Genomic DNA, 20105 nt, shown 5'->3' on the forward strand with positions numbered 1-20105 from the left:
TAAAATGTATTTTGTATATTTTGATTATTTTGTGATTGTTTCTTGTGAAATGTAATTATTCATTAATATGTAATTTCGCTTTGGCAATAATGTAACCTGAACATTCATGCCAATGAAGCTCATTTGAATTTGAAACAGAAAACACATTCTCAGGGTGAGACTAATGTGCAACCATGCAACAGCTGTACAATTTCTGCGGGTCAAGATGTTGCATTATTTATATTCCTCTTTTGTTAAACCACCGATTTGCAAAAACACAGCTTTGGAAATTTCAAGTTAAAATGTCGAAATATTAGCAACTGTTTACTGGCTTGCCCATACAAAGACATAAATCATTGATAATGATGAAAATGTGTTATTCTGAATTAATTTACACAAGCTTGATGAAAACACAGTCACATTATTGGTAAAATACAAGAAATAAAAAATAACTTTCTCCAGAGATAATGATGTATTAGGCCTACATTGTGAATTCATGACAAACTGAGACACTTTTTCATCCGACCCTGTCCAGTTCATGAGGTCTCTTCTAAAATGTTCATGCCCAGATCAGTCATTCACTGAATGACAAGGCATATAGCATTAAATTAAAAAACAAAATCTATGGTGCATAGACAGTAATATTAGAAAATCCCAAATGTTTCCCAACCACATAAAGCTTGTTTATCACGCACAAGCTCCGAAGCAAGTGAGAACCCAAAACTGCATCATTCAGGAAGAAAGCAAAAAAAGTGCATTCTGTGCATTATCCTGACATCCACTGCTACAGGATCAGTTCATGAGTGTATTACCACTGTTTGAGGTAATTGTAATGTCAAACCAAAATTAAGAGGTTCATCTATTATCTATATATGATGTTAATGGTGAAGTGTTGCGTGCTAGGATTCGTCGTTCCCCCTGTCCCGGGTCAGGACGTTGAGATTTCAGGGTGAGGGCTCATTCCACTTGCATGTTGCGCAAAAGAAGCCCTTTTTTCACTCCTCCCTGCAGCATCCTGGCGCCAAGACTGGTGCCTGTGATCCCGTCACTAAAGAGAAAAAGAGAATAAAATAACATTAAGTGCACACACAACCTAAGTAGAAAGAAAGCAACAGACCTTACACTACAGATAAGACATCACCATACATTTCTAGGGGTAGCTTGCTAGATAATGGGATGAGATCTGTGATTATTTAAGGGAATATTTGAGACTTCACTGCTGCTTACATGGGGCTAAACTTCCTCCTCTTAGGATCAGGAGGCTCAGGTCCATCCACAAGTCTCTGCAAGCAAAAAGAAGGCAATGAAGTGAATACTGCTACTATAAATTTAATTACTTTATGCAATGTTGTTTAACTCCTACAGTCGCACCCTGAGGCTCAACTAACCTCTTTGCCTGCAGATTCTTGCTGGATTCTTCTCTGCTCCAAGTTTTGCTGAGGGCGGACGGATAACAGGCAGAAGTTTAGACATGTTTAAAAGAGGAGGCGGCACCTTTGTCATTTTTAGACACCCTTTATATGACAAATAATGAAGAATGTATGAGACAATCATTTAACAAAATACACTGAAAAAGGTTTCCAGCCAGGAGTGAACAGATGTTCCTAATTCATCATTTATGCGATGTTTGTAAAGGTGTGAAATAAGATTCAAGCTGTTTTTGTAACCACCTTGTGTAGCTCAGAGAGCTGCTGGTGCCTGATGAGCGCCTCCTTGCTGGGGAACTGCCTCCTACACAGCAGACAAGCCAGTTTAACCCAGTCTGTCATTCTTCCGTCTTTCTCATCTCTGTCGCCTCCTTCTTCCTCGCTGTCAGTTTCTCCGCTGTAGGCTGGGACCAGACCCTGCTGCTGAGGAGGCGAACGCTACAGAAATAAGATGCAAGAGCAAATGAGGAACAGAACGCACGTCTCCACCAAGCAGTCCAGTCCAATCCAGTTCAGTTCAGTTTGTTACACATTAGAACGGTTATTTTTGCATTTCCATTGACCTCTGACCTCAAGATATGTGAATCAAAACTCTGAGATAAAACAGATGTTGACAAACGGCATAATTTTCAGTTGAAAAAAAGGTAATAAATCGCAATATATCTTATTGCAATACCCAGCATATCGCTAAATGTTTAAAATCGCAATAAGATCGTATTGTGACTTAGATAATGTAATAATATTGTGGGCCTCTGGTGATTTGCACCCCTACCGGACACACTACGTTGTACACTATGCCGTACAATTGGTGTAGCACAGATCCTCTGTTTGGTTGCCGTTGAAATGATTCAGTGAGTGTCCCGTTGAAGATGATATTACAGCAGTTTCACGCACTGTTGCTACGGCGATCAGTTAAGAATCCTGCCTACACTGAGGGGGTTCTACCTGCACTAGAAACACGGCATAAAGAAAAGGACCTGGTACTAAAAGTGAGTCGAGTCGAGCAGAGCAGAGCTGTACCATGCAGCGGAAACATGTCTATAGACACAGAAATAGTAATAGTATGCTTGAAAAAACGTTTTTTAGCATCCTCTCCAAAAAGACAGGGTGTTCGAAAAACTGACCAACAAAGATACATATCAAATACAATCACTTTGACCATGCCCTTACTTCTGTACTTTGTCGGATCTGGTCCAGAAAAATCTGAGGCCGTTCAGACAACGCACCCTGCAGGACAGAAAAGCGAGATCAGAGGGATTACCAGGTCAGTTAGTAAGAGACATTGTCTTATTACTTGCACTGGGGCAGGATGAGTGGTTGTAGGAGCCATAGTCCTCTGGTTGATGGACATGATACCCTGCTGCCCCGAAGGGAAAACAGGTGTTTACAGCTAAGCCTGTGTGTGTCAGAGTCATGTACCTTTTTCTCCAGAACAGCATAGCCTGCGTCAGCACTAGCAGACTCTCGGCGGTCATCTAGGCGACTGTGGCCGGGCGCCCGAGTGTAACCAGGCGGCAGCGCTGTGGAGCCGACGGCAGGGGAGGAGGAGACAGAACGCATGTTCTCCTTGTGTCTGTTGAGACTCTTCGCCCAGCGCTCCATATCTTTGGCAATCTATTAATAAAAAGCCCAAGAGATACAAGTTAGTTATATATATACGGACTGAACAGCGGAAGATTTACAATTTGAACAGTCGCCCACACCAAGGGTGGACAACATACAATAATGCAATCCAACTCAGTAGCTCTTCAATAAATACTACCTTGGTGAAGTCTAACATTTCCAGAATACTTTAGAGGTGTTAAAAGAACTTTGGTAATTTTAGTCTGAACTAAACTGTATTATATGGTAAGGTATTGTTATTTTGTCCACTAACAGATGTGTTGAATCATACATACTGAAACTTACAAAGCTGTACAAATGTCAAATCAATATACAAAGAGCAAAGCCAGCTAAAAACTTTATGATGGAGGTTCACTTTGAAATCCAAAAGGTAAATTTAGTTGTCTGTGCACATCCGACAGTACTTGAACTTGTATCCAGGTTGTAGAGTACCTGTTGAGCGGTTTTACTCTTGGGTTTGTCTTTCTTCTCCTTGCCAGGGGTAGCAAACGGTGAGTCTGAAGGGGCTTCGCCAATACTCATGGGACCACCTTCGGAGTTGGACTGGCCGGCAGCAGCGGGAATGTAGGTGTGCTTCTCTCCATCCCAGTACATGTACTGCTGAGTGTGAGGATTGTAGTAGTACTGCAATAGAGGAGGGGCACACAAAACCAGACTGAAATGCTGAGGAAGAAGACACATTCTGAAAAATGTTTCAAAGAGCGCTGGCTTGATATTTAAACTGCAGTACATTCGCCACTCTTTACCTGGGAGTTAGGGTCATAGTAGAGGCCTGTGAGTGGGTCGTAATAGTAGCCAGAGCTTTCGTCATACTGGTATGTGGACACATCTGGCACAGCTGCAGTCAAACACACAGGACATTCACCTCAGGGTCAGATATCAAATTTAAACCCTTAATCGATCATAAAAGGTTTGATTCACTGTTAATCAGCAGCAGCATCGTGATTTATACATTCTGATAAACACTCAGTTATCCACCAAAAAACTATTTTATATACAGGATTTTTTCATTTTTAAAAAGTCTGGTGAAACTAGTTTGACCGAAATGTCTGCCACAAAGCTACATCTATTTGCAGTCATTAGTGAAGGTGTTGATTCTGTGTTTTTTTAAGCCAAGTCTCGATTCCTAACGCTGTTTGCATACCCCGTTTAGGGTTGAACACTGCAAATAACTTCCCAAGCTGTAGGCATACTAGGCAACACTGGGAACACAAAGCCTTACGGTATTGCTGGAGCTCATGTTCAGTGCCTGGGGTTGCAGGTTGGCTGGGAGCAGCTGGTTGTGGTTTTCCCACGATCTCAACCTGTGGAGTCACAGAGTTCTTAAAACCAAGAAAGTAATGACGTGAAATAATGCAAAAATAAAAGAAGGAATGCAAACTATTTTTGTACCTGTGTAACTGGTGTGGTAGCCGTGGAGATGAGAGCAGTCTGTGTATGAGTAAGAGGCTGCTGTACGACTGCTGATCCAGATGTCAGTGCCTCAGCTGCACAGTAGTGAGCACACACAAACAGGTGCCTTAAGTTAACAAAGGTTCAATTCAAATGTATACAGGTATATAGATAGTAATGGGTACCGATACCCGGTACTAAACGAGCCCCGGGGCTCATTTTTTCAAGACCGTAGTATCGATAAGCTCTGACGTTAACAGTTCTGCTATCGGTGTTGGAGAACTTAAGAAAATTGATTTCCTATTTATTTAGGCTATGTAAACTCTATCTTGCACTTCTGATTTCACAAACTCTGTTTCTAATTTGTAATAAGATTAAAACATTTGTCAATGATGCATTTTCCAATCCAGAGGAGAGATCTGTGTACGAGGGGCGGGGCCAGCTCTCTCTGCCTCTCTCCACACACTGAGATCGGAGACCCTGATCCAACAATGGCGGAGAGAAATCAAAACAGTCAGTTATACTTAAATTTGAGTCGATGCAGACAATGCTCGTTGCCAAAAGTGCAGCAAGTCTTTTGCTTGTAAGGGCGGAAACACCGCCAAATGCACCGTTTTCAACAGACTAGCTTGTAGTTCATCCCTCGTTGCCCCATCCACCTCAGGTATGTTATGTACACTAACAGCCTAGAGCCCACACGGAGTTAACAAAATTATACAAACATGGGTTAATGATTAAAGTAACCATTAGCCAGCTGATTGTTTAGATATAACCTAAATATGGGTGCGTTCATAAATTCCACCTATATTTTCTTTTGCATTTAATAATTGTTTAATTCATTTACTTTACATTTCCATCATCACATTATAGTTTATAATAGTGATTTGTTCAAAACATGACTGTTTCTTATACTATAAATAATTGTTTATTTTACATTTTACTAAGTGATTTGTTCAAAACACTGCTGTTGCTACTCATATGTTAATTTATACACAGTATGACAAAATAAAGCAATGTTAATTCTGTTATTCATTTGTTTGATTTTGTTCTCTTAAAAAACAACAAAAAGAACCGTTAAGGGCACCGGTAAAGTACCAGATCGATAAGCAGCATCAGTAAGAGTAGTAGTACCGTTAGAATCTTAACGCTACCCATTCCTATGTATAGATAATACAGGTAATAGGCTCTATATGTTTAGCATATGTGATACCAACCTGTGGCTGCTCCTCCAGCATAGGCCCCCATCAGGGCTGTTCCTGCACCGGGTAAAAGAGCAACCCTGGCATCTGCGTGGGTCTTGAAAGTTGTGCCATCCAGCCCAGAGTATTCATTTCCTTCGTGACTGTATGTTACTGCTGCCCCCTGCTGATACACTGCTGTATCTATACTCTGGCCTCCACCTGATCCATTCTGAGCAGTCTGAGAATGAAAAACATAAAAAGAAAAATACACAAGAATACAATCATAAATATACATTTTGAAATTAAAGATGTGTTACACCCTTATGTTTTCTTTTCTGTAATGAAGTCATTCAGGTTACCTGCGTGACAGCCCACTGTGCAGCAGCTATAGCTGTGCTGGCCACTGTAGCAGCACTCACTCTGCTGCCGTCCGTCAGGAACACATCACTGGCATAGAAAAGAGGCACAGAGACGCTTTCTGGTGACCAACATTTAAAAACTTTTCTTTGTGACACAAAAATACAAGTCACTCTATTTTTAGGCTACTAATTTCAAGGATACTAATTTCCAATTTGAGTTTTAATGTGATGTTTTAATCATTGATTTGAACCAATAATATTATTCTTTGTGCCATAGCAATAATGTGCTATAATTGAAGTGCTCTTGTGGTTTCTCTAAAGCACTGTTTGGGTGTGTGAGTGTTTACCGTTTGGAGCCTTTGGCAAACTCCACCACAATAGCTTTGCCGTCAATAGAGAGAGGTGGCTGGAGAGCCTGCAAGATCTGGAGCAGCTGAGATGCCTCCTGTTGATAAAACATACAGAGAACTGCGAGTTAGTGCGAGTTGTGTGTAACTGTTTATGTGTGTGTGTGTTATGTATGTTTAGGATAAAGCTCATTTTAAAATCATCAGTACACAAATTTCAAAATGATGTGTATGGATTAATCAATGGATTAAAAGTGAATGACAATATGTCTAACACTTGTGCATGTGTGTTTATGTTTCTCACCACTATAGTAGAGAGCTGTAGAAAGGCAAAGCCCCTGTTGAGATGTGTGTGCTTGTCCTTGATTAGGCGAACGTTGGAAGGGGAGAGAGTGGCAAATGGAGCCAAAGCAGATAAGATGGTATCAACTGAAGTATGCGGGCCAAGGTTCCTTAGTATCAGAGCTGGTGTAGGAGAGGATGAGATATAATTATATTCTTTAACACAATTTTTAACAATTCGGATTCCAGATAATAAACAGTGTTGTAAAAGCAAGAATCCCATGATGGTCTGGTTTGCAAGCTATACAGTAGCTAGGTAAAGAAAAATGTTTCAAAACATAATAAGAGTAAGAGTATTTGCCATAATCCACATTACACAATATTTTCCAATATGAGTACACAATTTAATCCATTGATAAAATAAACAATGATTAAAAAATAGAAAGGTTACACAAAAGTAGTGTTAATTTTGTCAGCTAATTTTTTTATTTAGTCGTAGTCCCTGTTAGTTTTTATCATATTTAGTCAACCTCATCCTGTTTTTCTTTGGGTCAAGTTTCAGTTAACTAAAAGTCTGGGAGGCGCTTTCACAAGGAATCAGAGTGAAATTGATACTTTCGTTTTCTATTTAGTCTGGTTTAGTTTCACAGTGCACAAATTAAAGCAGACCAAATAAAAAAATGACTTTGACTCGGCACTGATCTACTGTGTGCACGAATCCCTTCTCCTTGGTCCGCACCAGAATATGATTACTGCGTTCATAACTGCCCAAACGAACCGCACCATTGTTCGATTAAAAGTGGACTACAAGCTGGCTTGTGAAAGCACCCTTAATTAAAGAAAACCATAACTATTTTAATTTTAGTCAATGAAAACTGTTGCCATTTTAGTCTTTTTTAGTCATCAGATTATATTGAACATTTCAGTCAATCTAATCTAGCAGCCAAAATATGCCTTGTTTCTTTCCCCAAAGCCCTGTTGTTGTCATTGATAAATTTAACTTAAGTAAGTTACTCCGAGTCCTCCTGACTGTGCTCATTGTGTAGTCCTGATCTGGCACAGGAAACGGAATCACTGCGTTGAAGAAAAAAAAAAATCTCTAATACTTAGGCTCCTCTTTTTTTGTCAATCAACTACATTTTAGTCTCGTCTTTTTTGTCTACAATATGGCCTGTTGATATAGTCACAGTTAGTGTTAAATGATGTCGGTCACATCTCGTTATCGTCTCGGCCATTGATGAACATATTTAGTCTTTGTTAACGAAATTAACACTGCATCAAAGTAGGTCTTTCTGAATAGAAGAAGAAATTGCCATGGAGGCAAAAATGTCAAGAGAAGGACTTACTGTCATTGGCAACATCTGCCTGCTGTGCAGCCTGTCCTGGGTTGACAGTAGGACCAGAGGAGTGGTAGGGTGCTGGCAAGGGCAATAAGCCCTGGGCTCCCTCCTTTTGAAGACCAATGGGCAAATCTCTCTGCAACTGAGGCAACTTCAGCTCAGCCTCTGGGGAAAGACAACAAGCCATTTATGTATTATTATATGGTGTGAGGGAGCTTGTACTATTGTAAAAGGGAGAAGAGTTGAAATATTTACAGTAGCCGGGTTAAACTTTACCTGATTTAGGCACACTGCATTTGAAGCACTTCTCTCTCCTTTTAAAGTTTTGCACACCACACTGTTGAAACGTTACATGACCTACTGTTAAAATACTAATTTAAAAGAGTGAGAGCAACTACAGCGACTGATATACATGCAAACAATTCACAAATTTAGATTCCCAATATATGCATGCCACACAATGCAAACACACAACCTTGTTGCAAAGCCAGTCCTCATTGGCACGCGGTTTCGGGTCGCTGTAGTGCATCGACACTCTTTGTCCCAGAATCAACAGCACTGCCTGAAAGAAAAAGAAAGAGAGGGAGGGGGAACAAAGAATGATTATCAGTGATAATTAGGCCACACATGCCAGAGAAAGGCCTCATCTCACAAGAGATGAGAGAGAATGAAAGGGACGAGAGGGAGAGGGGGACAGAGAGAGAGAGAGAGAGAGAAAGAAATAGAGAGAGAGAGAGAGAGAGAGAGAGAGAGAGTAGAACTGAGGCTGAGAGAAAGAGGACACCAGAGAATTGCAACCTTCAGCTTTAGGAAATTGGGACGGACTGAGATGGTGTATGTGTAGTGTGTGTGGGTGTCCATTTTTAAGGACACAATGTGTTTTGTTCAATTGTGTCATCCCTCCCCCCTTAAGGGGAAACCTTTTCACAGTGTTCCACACATCCCATCCCACTGTCACCACCTTCATCCCCCTAATAGACAATAGCTCCATCCTAAAGATGTCATAATGGTAGATGACCCAGATATGGAAGGTTCAAAAACAAAAAAAATGAAGTACTATATTGGTTCTGATTCAGCATACAATAGACCATGTGAGAACTTATATTCACACTGTCACACTATCCCAGAGAGAGTGAGAACATGTCACTGAAGAAAGAGGAGACCTCTGTATAATAGAGGAGCTTGTATTGGGCAAATGATGAGCAAATGTGACTGGGAGGGTCCAGTTATGACAACTATGTAGTTAGGCCCCAGACAGACAGACGTCAGCATGATGTAACATGAATTTGCCTGTTTGTGGAATTCTGTATAAGCAGAAAGAAAAGATGGATTTCCCCAAAAAGTGCAAAGACCTACCTACCTCAGGGACAATAATTATGTCTCCACTCTGTGTGTCTAATACCATACTGGAATGCATCATGTGCACATGACAGGGTATGATGTGACTGTACATTTGTCCTCATATTAACATATATGTCCCATTATAATGCGTGTATATATGTGTATGTGTGTCTGTGTAGGGGAGAGTGACCTGATTGGTCTCCATCCAGCGGGTGGCCTCCTGTATGACATTAAACTCGACGAAGGCGAATCCTCGGCTCTGACCTGGACACCGCCCAGCGCCATGGTAACCGAACAACAACAACAACAACATAACAACAACGCAGTGAGGGGTTAGTGCTTCATGTCCAGAGGAGAGAGAGAGACCCTGTATCAGCACTAATAGAATAAATCATTGCTTCCTCTCTCCCTTGGAAATAACACACCTGACAGCCAGTTTGGAGAGCCGCTGTCAAATTCTCTGCAAGGGTGGGAGGACGCAATGTCAAAGTATCTCAACAGGGTCAAGGAGAGAGGGATAGAGAGGGAGAATCCTACCCACTCATCAGTTTGAGTCTGAGCTTTTTGGCTTTGAATGATGAAGCACCCAGGCACCAACAAAACAGACGCACACACAGATATACACACACACACACACATACACAAACAAGCATATCTCTGCTAGTCTGAGAGGTCTGAACTATGTAGCACTGTGGTGGAATGCTCCATATTCTGTCCATGCATTACTATAACTGATTGAGAACACATTATACAACATATTTAGATTTACATATTCTTTAAACAACACTGTATATGGTATATTACATGGAGTGCAATCACAAAAGATCATCATTTAAACATTTAACACTGAGACTTATCCTAAAAACAGAGGAAACAGTGATGCGGAGGTGAGAAAGACAGAGCAGTGCAGGGGACTGTAAGTGTGCCTGAGTCAGATCAGCACACCTTACAGACAACCAGTGCGTTAGCAAAGGGGGAGGCCAGTGAGACAATGATCTTAATGGAAAAAACCTTTAGAAAAAGACAAGCTTTTCTGAGTGGTATGGATGACGCTCACGTAGCTGAGAGGTAGCTGCAACACTTACATCCCCACACTCACACACTCAAAAATAGCTACAATGACAAACACCATCAAACGTACGCTGCTTCCGCAGCTGATTTCTCGGTTGACACGGTTAGTTTGAGAGCATTGAGCATCTACTCAGACACATCTCACTTCAAGATGGATGAGGCAGAATCATGAAAGGGTAAAGATGATAAGAGAGTCAAGCCGAAAAAGGAAAATTAATGCCATGGAGTGAAGATCGCTAACCTATCGCTGTATGCATGCATTTTTGGATAGAGCTCTCCTTTGAAGCGTGCATGGATGTTTTGTTGCCCTGTGAGCACTAGCCAGAATTCAGACACCAGCAGACCAAAAAAATCAAAGCAGAAATCGCAGCAAAAGCCTGTAGTATATAAATATAAATGCATTCTTTGCATCAGCTGTCTATCCCGCTGTCAGAGTATGAAGAAAGACAGTGACAGTAAGAAGGAAAGGGAGGGCGCTTATTAATAAGAGAGAAAAGACTGAGCAGATGAGGGAAAGTCTCCTAAGAGAGCAATGAAGTGAAAGAGCTGGTAATGGGTGAGTGTGACACAAAGGGAGAATAAAAAATAAAAAAACAGAAAAAAAGATTCGAGGCAATGGACAAGTTCTCACCTGAGGATTTGTTTCTCATGAGGCGAACCTCTCTTGGCTGGATCCCCTGCTCCTGAAGTTGTGCCCGGATCTATGAACACAGAGGCATTATAGCATTTTAAGCCGGCTGAAGACAAGAACCAGGCATCATCAGACCACTGTTGAGAAAAACATGCCCAGGAGACATACACTTACCTCATTGGCGGTGACATTGGGTGGCAGCATGCGAAGCATTATGATGTTGCTTGGCCTCTGGTTGTGGTCTAGATCTGCACGGTAGTCCTGGTCCCTCTGATCCAACTCCTCAAGGGTCAGGTCAGTACCAGCACTCCCACAGCTATGCTCCTCTGCCCCCACCGGAAAAGCCTGTATGGGACAGTCACAAATTAGCAAACGATGTCAACATCAAAACAGCAGCTCTATAAAGAGGACGGACTTGTTATGGCTTACCCTTCTCTTCACCGCCGCACGTGAGAACCTGTCCTCCTCTCTCTGTCTTGCCGTATTGTACTCCATCTGTTCTGAATGGGCACCACCACGACCCCAGTTGCCATCCCTACCCCCTGAATGAGGGGCACTGTTCTCAGGAAAGCCTCTTCCACCTTTTCCCCGACCTCTTTCCTGTGGGCCAGTCAATAAATGCTCAAACTCCCGCCTGGATCCCTCCTCCTCTAAGGCTAGATCATGCTGCGACTGAGGGCATGGGGGCCACAGGAGCCCTTTGCCCTCACGTCCAATATCCCCTCGCCCATGTCCTCTCTGGTGAAACCCCGGGCGGTCTTGGAGACGATCTGGTGAGAAGTCACGGACACCCTCTTCGTGGCAGTATGGTCTGTCACACTCTGCTCTGACATCATATCCTGCTCCTGCCTCCTCATCCTCTTGGCCATAGCCTCTGTAGTCCATGTCACGAAAGTTGTGATCGTTGTGAGTGTTGCCATAGCGACCTGTGCGGTCACCTCGCCCACCCCTGCGGACCGTGAAAGACAATGTGAGGGACTTGTCGGACACACATACTCTTTAGGGTAGAAAAGCACAAAAGAAGGTCTAAACCTGCAGTAGGCAGAACGTTTTTGGCATCATTGGGCAAAAATTCCATAACCTTTCATCATATTGTAATTCAGGTGTTCTGAGAGAAAACTAAACTTCTGCACCTCCTCATGGCTCTGTTTCCAGGGTTTAAAAAATCTAATCTCGTGACGGGAGAATTTGGCCAATCACATGTCATTTAGGAGAGAGAGAGCGTTCCTATTGGCTGTTCATTCAACGGAGGCAGCTGTCAATCACTCACAAACTCCGATCAAACGGTCAAACTAGGCAGCTCTGATCAAATATTAATCAACATTCTGTCTCATGCACTAGTGCCAGGATATAGTGACCGTTTAATATAAAAATAACTTTTTTTATTCATATTCTCTCCAATTCTACCCACTGCTGCTTTAACTCACCTCCGCTCATAGTCCATGCTGATCCACTGACTCTGCTCCTGGTGTCTGCCCTTTTTTCTATTTGGTTACAGCATTGGATACCCTGCAAGTACATCGGGAATATACTATTTTGAATGAGAAGCAATAAGATTAGATAAGATAGACTTTATTGTCCTGGAGGAAATTTGTCTTGGGACACATACAGTATAATAAAAAAACAACATAGTGCATACATACAGTACACACACACACAGACACAATACCAACACTCGTAGAGGTCAATTTTCGATAAGATTTAGGAGAACCAAATTATGGAGTAGCTTTTCACATCCATCAATAAACTGTTCATCTGTAAAATGTTTCAAAAGTCGCTTAAAGGGTCATTTAATTGCTGTCTTGTACTTGTCTTTTTTTATATATTTACTGTATTGTTATTGTTGTTATTATATATATATATATACATATACATACACATATATATATATATATATATATATATATAAATATATATCTTGTCCTAATTGTTTTGTTATCACTATTATGTAGTCATATTATTTCTTTATATTAATCTTGTCTCTAGGTGGAGGCTTCAGATAAGCCCAGTGGGTTATTTGCCTCTTCCTGCACTGTATATTATTCATTTAGTTTTTTTGTTATGTTGTAAAGTCTTAAATTGTGCAAAACAAAATAAACAAAAAACAGTGCATGCATATAGACTGTAACTAACCAACAAACTGCCCATCATACACAATGTGTTGGTCAGTGGCAGTGTATGCATGTACTGTACACTAATCAGCAGAATCACAGTAAACCTTGCTGGTTGACTTTTAGAAACAGAGTCAAAGCAACTACTTTGCAAAAAAAAATCTCCCAAATGGAGGCCTCCTGTGGTGCATAGTAGTGATGTGCAAGGTGTGAGGCAGGTATAGCACTATTTTTAGTTCTGTCACCTGGTTAAGCTGCTGCAATCTATTTCTCACTTCAAACCAAGAGAGACATTTATGCATTTTAAGAACATTTGTTTCTACACCCACAAGAAAAAACAGTCTAATGGCAGTCTATGCATGTTCTGTGCACTAATCAGGAGAATCACAGTAAACTCTGCTGGTTGACTTTTAGAAACAAGAGAGTCAAAACAACTACTTTGCAAAAAAAAAAAAATCCCCCAAATAGAGGCCTCCTGCATAGTAGTGATGTGCAAGGTGTGAGGCAGGTAGCAGCACTATTTTAGTTCTGTCACCAGGTTGCAGCTGCATCTTTGAATCCTGCAGACTTCTGCAAACTTTGACTGATACCACTGCTTTGCAAACAACTCACCAACAAAACTGTAACTGTAAATAAACAAACAGATGCATAACCCTGCATCACTACTGCGCAATGCACATGCCCAACCTTACTAACCCAAAAAAGGAGTATTCAACAATGACGTGTGGCGGTCATCTCGGTTAGCATGCAAAGCTAAGTATTAGCCTGAGGTTGTCTTGCAGAGAGACTAGCCTCACAAAGACGTCTGACAGCTGTCGTGAACACAACACCTGCAGTTGTATTTGCAATAGGACAAACACTTACCAGTGTCACGTATAAGCGACAATAGCTCTTTAAATGTCGAAGCCCAGGTGAGGAGGGTATTTTATTTTCCACTGAGTGTAAAATGGCTACAGCAAGAACATTTCAGAGGAGGAGGGTTCAAAATACCTGACTCTGGCTTCTGATTGGTCGAACACATCAAGGTCGACGCTGATTGGACGAGACCAAGCCAGGGTCAACCCTAAACTGGTAGCCAATATGACTGATACACTGCTTGGCATTATTTATATGCTTTATCAGATATTAAAAAAAAATCATAGAATCAAGATATTTTGAGGGGTTATGAGTTTTTTTATTGGGGAAAAAAAAGTAAATTAATGCCAGAAATATATGGGGAGATTGTTGCAAATATTAATGAATAAATGGTAAAGAACACATAAATACCTTACAACAGAAAACCCCTAATATCAGCTTTATTTGGGAAACCTTAATATGTCACAGTAGAAAAAAAAAAAAAGCCCACCCCCAAAACTTTCCAGCCTTGCACCCCCAAGCTTTACCTTTAATTAACTAAACAATACTACGGTTACATTTTATCATTTTAACTGACATAAACTGATCATAACAGCAGGATTAAGTAAACTGATTAAAATATACTAAGTAAAATTAGAGACATTAACAATAAAAAGTAATAATACAATAATGACAATATCATTAAAAGGAGGGATGGGGGGAAAGTTGAGTAAAAGGCAAATTTTGAATTACACATCATTAACATGTCCTTACAAAGCCTTGTAAGACATACAGTACATAATGGACATTATAGTAATAAGATAGGCCTATTATCTATCTGAAAGGATATTCAACTTCACCACTCATGATTTGACCCACTGATTAACACAATCAAATGAATCTCTGGTACACACAGAAAAGAAGGTCCTAAAAAATCATATGTTTTAACCTGATTGTGCCTCTAGGTATAGTACAATGTCTTCCAGTAAAGTGAAAGTTTTCTATGTCACTCTGAGTAGCTGTTAATTCCATTACCCGTCTGAGCCATAAAACGTGGCCATCAGGGGTAACTTTGGCATGGAAACAAGGGGTTAGGTCAGTGACGCAGAAGACCTTTTCCATGCATACAGTACATAGACACATAATGTTAATACACACCCACACAAAATATACACACATTCACTGCATGCAGACCTGCACTGGAGAAAACAAACCACCATACAGTTGCATACACGCGCACACACGCACTCTCTCTCTAAAGTACAGGTAAGTAATTCAGTATGGGAAAATATCTCATACAATCTAGTTTAGGCATACCCCTGCATAGCGCCTGAGTCAGAATATGGGCCTGAAGGAGCAAAGCTAATGACAGGGAGAAAGCATTCACAAATGTGATGTGTGGACACTACAAATGACAAAATAATACCCCGTCGGAGTTATGAATCCCTACCCCACAACTTACTCTTCTTGACCGCTGCTCTCAAGGCACTACATGTAGGCGAAACTGTGTAAAATCCACTTAGACATGGTCTTAATTCAAACCTATTTTTTGTTATAAATTTATGTCTTTTTCTCTCTCATGTCCCCATTGTCTTTGGCCTGGTAAGGACCTTTTTCTCTCTTGGTTCCCATCATGGCACATTTTCAACCCTGTTTACATCTACTCAAATTCAAATCACCCCCCACCACCACCTGCCCTACAGTCTTCTCTAGATCTGAAAGTTTTTGATAGCCGAGAGCAAAATGGTACATAATCTAATGTATATAGGCCAAGGACCAAGGTGTAGGAGCCTATCAAATCATTTAAGACCTGCTTTAATTTTGCTCAGGATACTTGGGTGATAAGAAATTGAGCATCCGTAAAAGTTTCTGGGCCCTCCCCAATTTTCTCCCCGGTCGAATCTCAATGGAAGCTGCCCCTTTTCGTCTGTGCTTGACGGCAGCTCCCCTCTTCTTCCAGAGCCTATAACAGACAGCAGGTGGACTTCTTGCCACGTTTCTTGGCCTGCAGTGCTGCCCTGGTTGCCATCTCAAAGACTTCCCTCACGCCATCTTTGGTTTTGGCAGAACACTCTTGGTAGCCGTAGGCGCTAATGCGGTTTGCCATCTCTTTGCCATCTTCAAATTTAACTGGCTCCTGTAGAAACGTGTCAGAGAGAAGGTTTTTAATTTCGACTCTTATACCAACATATTATATGCGGTGGAAAATAGCAATTTGCTAAAAACCCGGTGAATTACGTCTCTCCTTGTTTTATAAAAGGTCAATATTCTTTGTGCATTGTTCAAATGAGGAAACATAACGTGTAAATATCAGCATATTTTGAACAAAAAACTGACCTGTTTCATTTTGGCAAGCTCTCGTCTGGTGTGCTCATCATTGCGCAGATCTTTTTTATTGCCCACCAGGATAATGGGGACATTTGGACAGAAGTGTTTCACTTCTGGTGTCCACTTTTCTGGAATATTCTCTACAGTGAGTAGAGGGAGAGAATGCAGTGATCAGAAACATATATCACAATCACAAAGCGTTTGATACATAGCGGTGTGATTGTTGAAAAGACAATACCTAAACTGTCAGGGCTGTCTACAGAAAAGCACATGAGAATAACATCAGTGTCGGGGTAGGAGAGAGGCCTCAGTCTGTCATAGTCCTCCTGACCTGCTGTGTCCCAAAGTGCTAGCTCTACCTGGGAAAAGAAAGAGAGAGAGAGGGTTACATGTAAGGACAGATGCATAAATAATGGATATGTAAAGAGGGTCATTTAAGCATTGAAGTTACAAGGTTAAGAATGTATGTAAGTTTGCATACCCCATATTACATTATTGTTATACTTTAATTATAAAGACAGCAGAGAGAAAAAAAGAGAAGGCCTATGCTGCTGCTGAAAAACAAACATGATCAGCAACTACTTTGATAATCAACTAATTGTTGTATTTTTTTAAAGAAAAGTAATTTTTAAAGCAAAAAAGCCAAAGATCCATCTCATCAAAATATGAATATTTGCTGTTTTAAATACAACGTCTCTGGGTTAATTGATTTATCATTTAAATAATTCTTTCAAGCAAAAACTCCAAACATTTTATGGTTTCAAATGTGACCATTTTGATTGATTTTCAGCATCCTACATTACAGCAAATTGTTTCTCTTTGGGTTTTTGACTGTTGGTTAGACAACAATGATGCCAACTCGGGCTGTAGGAAATTATGATGGTCATATTTCACCATTTTCTGACATTTTATAAACCAAACAATTACTCAAGTAAAAAACAAAAACAGAATAATCATTAATGAAAACAATTTTTAGTTGAAGCCCTAATTGCTTTACAGTTTGAACAACAAAATGATATGCTAGCAGTCATAATATGATAACTTTACTCATTTTGCTATGCACCCATGTAGTCTCTGCAAGGAATCGTTTGGGCTCCACAGACCCTAGTTTATAGGCGTTTTTTATGTGTCACCTGTTTGCCATCCACTTCAATGTCTGCCACATAGTTCTCAAACACAGTGGGGACGTAGACCTCTGGGAACTGGTCCTTACTGAAGACTATGAGCAGACAGGTCTTCCCACAAGCTCCATCCCCAACTATCACCAACTTCTTCCTGATAGCAGCCATCTGTGAGAAAAAGAGTCCAAAACATCAGAAATCAGTACTCTCCACTCTTAATATACACCCACACATAATTTCAATTCAATTCAATTCAATTTGCTTTATTGGCATGACTGTCAGGTGAACAATATTGCCAAAGTGTAAATTCAATAATAATTTTTTTTTAAAAAAAGAACAAAATAAAAACAAAAACATATATATACATATATACAATTCATTAAAGGTCCCATATTATGCTAATTTTAAGATTCACACTTGTATTTTGTTTCTACTAGAACATGTTTAGATGCTGTAATGTTAAAAAAAAACTTTATTTTCCTCATGCTGTCAGCCTGAATATGCCTGTATTTACCCTCTCTGTCTGAAACGCTCCGTTTTAGTGCATTTTGATGGAATTGCAACAGAATTGCGTTGCTAGGCAACAGCTTGGGTCCATGTGTACTTCCTTTCAGCTGATGACATTCACATACACTGCAACCAGGAAATAAACTGGGACACATTTATAATGTTTACGTTTAAAACTGGGTAAAGGGTCTAAATATTGTATATTCATGACATCACGAATGGGCAGAAATCCTGACAGCTTGTTTCAAATGCAGAGTTTCTGAATACGGGCTGTGTGTGTATATCCCTGTGGATAGTGTTTCGATACTTTCACAGTATTAATATAGGACTTAACTCTGCTTTATAATAAAAAAAACATGAAAATCTAACTTTTTTATAATATGGGACCTTTAAGCAAATTACAATATATAGATATTTAAAAAGAACATGCATGTAAATGGAAGAAAACAATAAAGAAGTAATTAATGTTTGTTGTGTCAATAAAACAAACAAACAAATAAAAAACAATTAATAACAATATATTGCAATATCAAAGGATAAATGTAAAAAAAAAAAAAAAAACATTTATTGGCATGACTGTCAGGTGAACAATATTGCCAAAGCGTCAATTCAATAATAAATAAAAATAAAAAAAGAACTAAATAAAAACAAAAAAACATATATATACATATATACAATTCATTAAGCAAATAACAAAACATTAATTCATGTAATTTGCTTAATGAATTGTATATATGTATATATATGTTTTTTTGTTTTTATTTAGTTCTTTTTTTATTTTTATTTATTATTGAATTGACGCTTTGGCAATATTGTTCACCTGACAGTCATGCCAATAAAGCAAATTGAGAAAACCACAACAACAACACATAAGAGATGTAACTCACACTCTGCCTTTTATTTACTCCTCTACTTCATGTTTTTTTTTTCTTTTTTTACATTTATCCTTTGATAATGCAATATATTGTTATTAATTGTTTGTTTGTTTTATTGACACAACAAAACATTAATTAATGTAGTGTCAATAAAACAAACAAATAAAAAACAATTAATAACAATATATTGCAATATCAAAGGATAAATGTAAAAAAAAAAAAACATGAAGTGGAGGAGTAAATAAAAGTGTGAGTTACATCTATTATGTGTTGTTGTTGTTGTTGTTGTCTCTTAGGCTGTGACATGCACCAATAGTGTACTGATCCACACATACAGGGTGACTTCTAAACTTAACAGTGCCATTACAAAGCTTTCTATGCTTCATCATTAAAAAGATCCTGATATATACGACATAAATCTAATCGGTTGGCAAACAGAGAGGCTGCCTCGGAGCTAGAGGGTGTAAACATGTAACTCTTCCGTGCTGTGTGTTCCCATTCCTGCCTAAAAGGCTGCTCAGTGTAGACCGGGCCTGTCAAACCAAGCTAACACTCAGCTAGCATTAAAGCTAACGTTGTTTCCCCCGGTTGGGATCACTGTCATTCAAGGTTTTCTCTCTGGAATTATAACTACAGCATTCATCGCACTGATGTGATACTTCTGTGACGGAAATAAAAATCGGCGTAGAGTTTTAAAAGCGTTTAAAAGCTGAGTAAGTAAAGATTACCGCTTGATGTTTTCTGTGTGTCCGCCTTTCTCCTCTTCTTCCTGACCGACTGGAAAAACTCCGCCCACCGCTACTGCGCATGTGCAGAACTACGTCATTCATCAGTAGGCTGCAGCACCTTTTACTTATAAGTAGGCAAATAATATTTTACAAATGATGGATAAATTAAAACAATATAACAACATGGATAAAAATTAAAATTAAAATTAAAATTAAAATTAAAATTAAAATTAAAATTAAAATTAAAATTAAAATTAAAATTAAAGGGACTGTTTGTAACTTTTTACACGTATAAATGTACCGGGTAGGGATCCCATGCGCGCTCGCGTGTGGCTACGCTGTTCAGACCGCTCCTCTGCTTGTCTTTACTCACAACGCGTGCGTTCTCGCTGTCTCGCTCCACCTCTAGACGTGCATGCACGCTCACTACACACTGCAGAAGAGTTAGTTTAGCTCTGAGAATATCTAGTGAATGTTCAGTGGACGTTTGTGTAGAAATAACTGCTGCAGCTCCTCCAGAACAACAGAGGTTGTTCGTGTCTTGTGAAGTGACGGGGCTCCGCAGTGATCAACATTATCTTCTCCGACCGCAGCCGGGCGCAGTCGGGAGACGATAACGTTTGTCTTC

General features: G+C 39.9%; 2 protein-coding genes across 2 annotated transcripts; both read right to left on the reverse strand.

The window, feature by feature from the left end:
• Window positions 1–268: 268 nt before the first annotated feature.
• On the reverse strand, window positions 269–14085 carry rbm10 (RNA binding motif protein 10). The gene is made up of 23 exons (XM_037773558.1): window positions 13949–14085; window positions 12401–12482; window positions 11403–11922; window positions 11148–11318; window positions 10974–11043; window positions 9462–9535; window positions 8406–8492; window positions 8207–8267; window positions 7937–8095; window positions 6613–6773; window positions 6309–6406; window positions 5962–6049; window positions 5636–5840; window positions 4422–4516; window positions 4252–4333; window positions 3776–3867; window positions 3462–3653; window positions 2826–3020; window positions 2577–2633; window positions 1650–1844; window positions 1368–1415; window positions 1207–1262; window positions 269–1027 (listed from the first exon to the last, which is right to left on the reverse strand). The coding sequence occupies exons 2-23, from the start codon at window positions 12415–12417 to the stop codon at window positions 937–939; spliced, it is 2814 nt and encodes a 937-aa protein (XP_037629486.1). The 5' UTR covers window positions 12418–12482; window positions 13949–14085; the 3' UTR covers window positions 269–936.
• Window positions 14086–14236: 151 nt separating this feature from the next.
• LOC119490303 (rho-related GTP-binding protein RhoA-C-like) lies at window positions 14237–19561 on the reverse strand. Its single transcript, XM_037773607.1, has 5 exons — window positions 19478–19561; window positions 17380–17535; window positions 16485–16605; window positions 16256–16386; window positions 14237–16055 (listed from the first exon to the last, which is right to left on the reverse strand). The coding sequence occupies exons 1-5, from the start codon at window positions 19556–19558 to the stop codon at window positions 15882–15884; spliced, it is 663 nt and encodes a 220-aa protein (XP_037629535.1). The 5' UTR covers window positions 19559–19561; the 3' UTR covers window positions 14237–15881.
• Window positions 19562–20105: the final 544 nt, after the last annotated feature.

Source organism: Sebastes umbrosus, chromosome 6 (genome assembly GCF_015220745.1).
Source record: "Sebastes umbrosus isolate fSebUmb1 chromosome 6, fSebUmb1.pri, whole genome shotgun sequence".
In the NCBI taxonomy this organism is placed as follows: Eukaryota; Metazoa; Chordata; class Actinopteri; order Perciformes; family Sebastidae; genus Sebastes; species Sebastes umbrosus.

Excerpts from the sequence above, each read along its gene's own strand:
- rbm10 (XM_037773558.1), bottom strand. Across the intron at positions 11,319-11,402 it reads GTGCGGCGGTGAAGAGAAGG|GCTTTTCCGGTGGGGGCAGA; the intron begins GTAAGCCATAAC and ends TGTCCCATACAG. Across the intron at positions 1,845-2,576 it reads AGATCCGACAAAGTACAGAA|CGTTCGCCTCCTCAGCAGCA; the intron begins GTAAGGGCATGG and ends TTATTTCTGTAG.
- LOC119490303 (XM_037773607.1), bottom strand. The coding sequence starts at position 19,558 with ATGCGCAGTAGCGGTGGGCGGAGTTTTTCCAGTCGGTCAGGAAGAAGA. Across the intron at positions 17,536-19,477 it reads CACACAGAAAACATCAAGCG|ATGGCTGCTATCAGGAAGAA; the intron begins GTAATCTTTACT and ends TTTTTCTCACAG. Across the intron at positions 16,606-17,379 it reads TTGAAGTGGATGGCAAACAG|GTAGAGCTAGCACTTTGGGA; the intron begins GTGACACATAAA and ends TTCTTTTCCCAG.